The sequence below is a fragment of the Ruditapes philippinarum genome, unplaced genomic scaffold (genome assembly GCF_026571515.1).
Source record: "Ruditapes philippinarum isolate M1 unplaced genomic scaffold, ASM2657151v2 ctg673_1_1_1_1, whole genome shotgun sequence".
Taxonomy (NCBI): domain Eukaryota; kingdom Metazoa; phylum Mollusca; class Bivalvia; order Venerida; family Veneridae; genus Ruditapes; species Ruditapes philippinarum.
The window spans coordinates 305,824-313,039 of record NW_026864324.1 but is presented as its reverse complement, the minus strand read 5'-3'; the positions used below and the strand labels follow the sequence as shown (position 1 = coordinate 313,039).

Below are 7,216 nucleotides of genomic sequence, written 5' to 3'. Positions count from 1 at the left end.
CCCCAAAATCAATAGGGGTCACCTACTAGATATGACCAATCAGTATTTGAAATATGAAGACTTTGTGATAAAAGTTTTCAAGATAATCAGCGGAAACCATTCTGACATTGAAGGCCATGTGACCTTAAATTTTGACCTAGTGACTTCAAAATAAATAAGGGTCATCTACTAGTTATGACCAATTACTATGTGAAATATGAAGACTTTGTGAAAAATGGTTCACAAGATAATCAGCGGAAACCATTCTTACATTTAATGCCCCTGTGACCTTGACCTTTGACCTATTGCCTCAAAAACCAAGTGAAGTCATTTGCTATGTATGACCAATCACTATGTGAAATATGAAGACTTTGTGATAAATTGTTTTCAAGATAATCAGCGGAAATCATTCTGACATTCAAGGCCCCTGTGACCTTGAATTTTGACCTAGTGACCCCATCATCAATAGGGGTCATCTACTAGTTATAACAAATCACTATGTGAAATATGAAGACTTTGTGATAAATAGTTTTCAAGATAATCGGCGGAAATCATGTGGTCTACAGACGGACAGACCGACATTAGCAAAACAATATACCCCTTCTTCTTCGAAGGGGTAATACAAAATGTTTCAATATCTAACATGATTTAGAAAGTCGATTTTTTTCAGTAACGCGATTGGTAAATTCCGTCCCATTTTCACCGATGACGTAGGCATATCTCTACCTTATTTTGTTGACCCGTATGTTACTTATACTTTTTTTTCGCTAATACATCAAAATAATTGTCTATTGTTTAATGGTACATGTATTTATCGTGTATTCCATGTTTTTGTTATAAACGAAGATTATGAAAAACAATTTAACTATTTATAGCTACTTTAACTGAGCGTCCATTAACGCCGCCAATATGTAAATACAAATAGCCATTCAATTGTAAACAAATAAATTAAGAAAGAAAGATAAAAAGAAAGAAAGAAAGAAAACAAAACAAGGGGTCAAGCGGGCCCTGGATTGCTCACCTGAGCAATAGGTCAAATGGTCACAGTGGAGCCCCTTTCACCCCAGAAATACAATTTGAAAACAAGGGACAGCTTAATCTAATCAATTTTTGTACACTGTCAACAAGGAGATTTTTGTGTAAAATTATTTCAAAACTAAACCAGTGCTTTAAATGATGTTTAAATGTGTTTTTTCCGTAATTTTAGAGGACAACTTGATGACTTTACAAAACCAAATATCAAATCACTAGGTCTTGCTAGTTTTAGAAGAAGAATATAATAGGTTATCATAAATAACTCTAAAAAACTAACCAAAGTCCCTTGTAGGTCAAGGTCCCTGGTTGGCCCTTTTGATCCAAGGGGAATAATTTGAACAATCTTTGCAAAGGACCACTAGATGATGTTATATGCCAAATATCAAAGATCTATATAGCTCAGGTAAAATTGATGGCCTGGACCCTGGAGGGGTCGCTTTTGACTCTAGGGGCATAATTTGAACAATATTTGTAAAGGTCCACTAGATGATGGTGGATATGAGTGTCTTAATTTTATTTGTGTGATCTCAATAAACAGAAGTTTAATCATTAAAGATAATGTAACACAATTCTTTATGGTTTTATATAATAAATATAATGCTCAAATGAAGATTTAACAATATTGTAAGTTCCAAAATCATTATTTGTAAAGATATAACCGAATTTACATGTTCATGTTAATAAAGGGATCTAATTAGAAATCTATTTTCTATAAAGTCTAAGTCAAATATTTAAATAAGAAACGAATGCATATATTTTAATGATTACATATTTTGCTGCCACTTGGCGAAAGTCAACCTTCAAAGTATGACATTTTTTCATATAATGGTACAAAACACAGAAGAAGTCGGTTTTCTCAAATTCATATTTATTATTCTTTGATCTGTAGATGAGTGAATGACTATCTGCTCTGCAGTACAATATCATATGTGACGTCATACGACATGTGAAGACATGTGATGAATTATGTGGTTTATTTACTGCAAAATACAAACAATAATCTTAATATTATGACTAGAAGTACAACCAATATATGACTAGAAGTTCAATCAATAGAGTATTAAATTGCTAACATCAATATCACTTTATAAATTATAGAACAAACTTTTTGGGTACGAATCTTTTGAGTACGAATGTTACCGACTACAAATTAAGATATTCCACAAAGAGTTTAATTACGAACAATATGTAAGTAGAAATAATAGTTGGGGTGTATAGATTACTTATACATACACTGCACTGTACAAGTAGCATAAAACGACGTATTTAAGAAACATCAGCGAAAAACCTGAATTGGGTGGCACGTGGATCATGGAACGTTTTACGACTAAAATTATGGTACCGGAAAACTGAAAGTCATCTCAAGTGCGGCTGAACAGAACTAAATATTGACAGAATGCAATCTGCACACTCCCCAGCTGTTATTTCTTAAAATAACACTTCCAAAAACAAACAAAATTTAACTACATTATAATACATAATAATGGCTGACAAATGTCAATCTTTAATAAAGTTTACAAAAACAAAACTTCTCCCCAGCTTTGCTTTAAGATCATGTGTTTCACAACAATTTTCAAATATCGACCTAGTTAACGTTTCCTGATTGAATTTCCTTGATAAATTAAATAATCAATGTTTTGTGTGAAATAGAACAAATTCAACTAATCATTACATTTTCTATTGAATGAGACAAAAAGATATTTAACCTCATCGTATACATGACCGCACATGACAAAATACCGAGAGTATGTCGGTAATAGAGTTGTGCCGGTAATACAAATTAAGAATCTACTGCAAATATTTGTCCACAATTTATGCAATCATTAAAATAAATGCATTTATTTCTTATTGTAAATAATTTGAATTACACTTATGAAAAATAAATTTCTTATTAACTTGAAGTGTAAGTTTGGTTATATCTTTACAAATAATACTTTTGGAACTTACAGTATTGATAAATCTTCATGTAAGTACTATACTTATGATATAAAACCATAAAAAAAATGAGTGACAGGATTTTAAAAGTCTATCTGTTCCGCTGAATATTAGAAAATATCCCACTATACATTGTCGCTTCAGTATTGACTAGATCACTAACATTTGACTAGTAAAACAAGTTCATTGACAGGCCTTGTATAATAAACCTTTTTCTGTCCCTTTGTAACACAAATTTCAACTTTTCGTACAAAACCATCTTTACTTGGGAAAGTACGAGCAACCCTAGCCATTGGCCAAGAATTACGAGGTACTTCAAAATCCTTTAAAAGTACAATATCGCCCACCTTGAGGGAACTTTGCTCCTTTTGCCAGACTCTACGTCCTTGCAAAGTTTGGAGATATTCTTTTCTGCAACGGGTCCAAAACTGACCAGCAAGAACTGGATTTGTTTCCAGTTACTCCTGTACATATCCTTCACATCCATCTGTCCTACTTGGAATTGATCACACTCAAGTTTTTGGGTGAGAAGGGATGAAGGGCTTAAAATTGCTGGGCTTTCTGGATCATTCGAAACAGGGACAATTTGGGCGTGCATTGATTATTGCTGAAACTTCAGCCATGACAGTGACTAAGACGTCATGTGTCAAGTTTTTGACGTTAAGCAAAATGGCTTCAATGATGCGACGTGCAACACCTATCATACGCTCCCAGACCCCTTCCATGTGTGAACTATGAGGGCTGTTAAAGACCCACTTACAACCTTCAGAATGTAGGAAACATTGAGTTTTCTCGTCCTCAATGTTTATGGCTTGAATATTCAGAAGATCAGTAGCACCCACGAAATTTGTGCCCCTATCGGATCTAAACTGTTTGACCTTGCCACGAATAGAGATAAATCTGCGCAAAGCATTTATGAATGCGGACGATGACATTTCATCTATAACTTCAATATGTACAGCTCGTATTGTTAAACATGTAAACAGTACAGCCCATCTTTTGGAAGCTGCATGTCCATCACGAGTACGCCGAGCTACTACTTCCCAGTGGCCAAAAACATCTACACCAACAAAACTGAAGGGTGTGGCTTGTTCGACTCTATCTGAGGGCAAGTCTGACATTTTTTTAACCTCAAATCGACCTCGAAGTTTCTTACAAATTACACATGCTTGAATTACGGAAGAGACCAATCTTTTCCCCCCTGTAACCCAAAATCCAGCTGCTCTCACAGCACCCTCAGTGAATGATCTCCCTTGATGACGGACCCCATGTTTATGGTAATGTTCTATCAATAGTCGTGAAATAGGGTGTTTACCTGGGAGGAGAATAGGGTTTTTTTTCCGATACAGATAATTTACTGTTACCAAGGCGACCACCAACACGAAGTATACCATCACAGTCGATTTTAGGGTCTAAATTCAAGATACTACTATCCCTATGCAATGGTTTATGCTCAGAAAGAAGATGGATTTCTTTGGCGTATACTTCATTTTGAACCTTCCTAAATATGTACAATTTGACCTTTTCGACAAAGTCGACATCTTTAGCCTCGGGACAAATATGCCAACCTTTACATGGCAAGTTCTTATGATAAGATACTGCAATGTGCCTCAGAGTAGAAACAGCTCTGACTAATCTATCAAAGGAAGAGAACTTCTCTATAATACCATTAAGTGACATTTCTTGAGAAACATTGGTCAACAGGGTATTTACTACAGGGCGTACCTCTTTATCAAGGTCTGGGTTTAACAAAGGAAAGCAATCCAAACCAGATTTCTCATCTGCCAAGGGGAGGAGTTCTGGCCCTTTTAACCAAGAACTCTGTTTCAATTGCTCAACACTTGCACCCCTACTACCGATATCAGCTGGATTTGACTCTGAAGGAATATAATGCCACTGACTAGACTTGCAAACATGCAAAATCTTCTGAACACGATTGCTCACATATTGGTAAAATCTCCTAGTTTTATTACATAGGTATCCCAGTACAACTTTACTGTCAGTGTAAAACTTGACTGAGTCAAAACAGACATCAAACTGTTCATCAATAATTTGATACAAATGAGCAGCTAATACAGAACCACAAAGTTCCAACCTAGGAATGCTATGACCTTTGACAGGGGCAAGTTTGCTTTTACCCATGATGAAACCTACATGACGCTGGCTATCAGATGAGTAATTTACGACATATGCCACAGCACATCTGAAAATATGTGAAGTTCGAGTCTAGACATAAGACTTAAAGAATCCACAAAATATGTTCTAGCAATGTCTATTGACATGACATCAAGTAACCTTTCTGTCCAATTTTCCCATTTCTTAGCTATTTCTACAGGAATGGGATCATCCCAGTCTACCTTAGTTGACACAATGTCACGAAGAATAAATCTGCCCTCTAAAACAACTGGGGCCAAGAATCCTAGTGGGTCATAAAGACTATTGATTGCTGACAGAACACATCTTTTAGTAACTGTGCGAGTTGACAAGTCAACCTTGAACATAAAATTGTCATTTTCTATGTTCCAAACTAAACCCAAACTGCGCTGAATTGGTAATGTATCACAATCTAAATCAACATCTTTGAGATCTTTTGCTAGATCACTAACAGGGAATTGCTTTAAAACATCATGACTTTTAGAAGCAATCTTGTGTAAACGTAACCTATTGGCTCTCAAATCATTTTGAGCCCTTGAAACCAGACCTACGGTCTTTTCTACTGAGGGTTCAGAGGAAAGTGCATCATCAACATAGAATTGCCTGTTCACAAATATTCTAACATCCTCGTCAGAATTGTCAACAGATTTTTTGAGACAGTAGGTGGCTATAGCTGGTGAGGGACTATTACCAAATACATGTTTGCACATCCTGTACTCTACAATTTCTTTAGATGGGTCATTATCTTTGAACCATAGAAATCTGAGCAAATTTCTGTGATCTTCTCGGACACTAAAGGAATAGAACATCTGTTCTATATCTGCTAATATAGCAATGGAATCCTTTCTAAACCACATCAATGCTTTTTTATCCGAGTCTTTTTGGAGACTTTTGACCAAGGTACTAGATCTATTTATAGCCTGTGACCTATTATTGGGTAAGCGTGGCCTACCTGAACGTAGAGGTAATGGGGCAACCCAACCTCCATCAGGATTCCTTTGAACCTGAGAGTCCATAATCTCAAGAAACTCTCTATCGTCAACAGACAAAGAGGGTTTGTTGTCATTAGGAGTTTGAATAAACACCGGATCTTGTACAGACAAAAGGTGATCACAACAAGGTTGAAATAGAGAGGCTCTACCATCCTCAAGTAGATAAGTTTTGTTTACATTTACAACCTCATTTGCATGAATTTTGCCGACACATAACTGACCAATTACGACCCAGCCCAGACCAAGCTTTTGGGCAAATGGCGTTCCAGCTGGACCTAACACTTGATCCAGTACATGATGGGCTTCTAAACAATCACGCCCCAACAACAACAAAATATCAGCATTTTCATCATATTGAGGAATTTGATCCGCAATATGTTGTAAATGATGATACCTCCTTGCGTTTTCTGGCTTACAAATTTCATCTTTGTCACAAGGATTTGTGCACATTCAATTAGAGTTGGTAAATTGTAAATACAAGACCTATCAAGTGACTGGATGACAACATTGTTGGCTCTACGACCACTGACCATCATGCTACCATGACATGTTTTAAGCAGGTATTCATGACTTTCACCTTGACACTCTAACAAAGACAAAAGTTTAGGTTTGATTAAAGACCTATTGCTTTGCTCATCAATTATACAATAACATTTAACAGTATTTTCAACATTGTTCTCTAAATAAGCATTTACAAGGATGATTTTTGAACATGATTTTGTCTTTTCGTTACTTAAAGAACCGCAAATTTCAGTACACTTAGATGCAACTACTCTTGTCTGTTCTTGTTGGTCACTTCTATCCGTAACTTCATTTGTAGCTGGTTGAGACTCTGAAGACTTCCTATGGTAAGAATCTGCTGCATTCTCACTTTCACTTTGTTTCGCAACATTTGAGAGAATATTTTCACTTTTAGAACATGATTTGGCTCCATGCTGACTAGAACCACATTTGAAACATAACCTTTTCTCAAAAAGAAACTTTTTCTTCTCCTCTATTCTAATGACTTAGCAAGAAACACTTTACACTTTGACAGCTTGTGGGGTGTCCTATGTATAGGACACTTGTTGTCGGAATATGTTGTTTACCGTGTGACTACTTTCTCACCCCTTGTTGATTTA

General features: G+C 35.9%; 1 protein-coding gene across 1 annotated transcript; it reads right to left on the bottom strand.

Moving 5' to 3' along the window:
• Window positions 1-4,260: 4,260 nt before the first annotated feature.
• LOC132725195 (uncharacterized) lies at window positions 4,261-5,091 on the bottom strand. The gene has a single exon (XM_060710281.1). It carries the CDS (start codon window positions 5,089-5,091, stop codon window positions 4,261-4,263), a length of 831 nt encoding a protein of 276 aa, XP_060566264.1.
• Window positions 5,092-7,216: the final 2,125 nt, after the last annotated feature.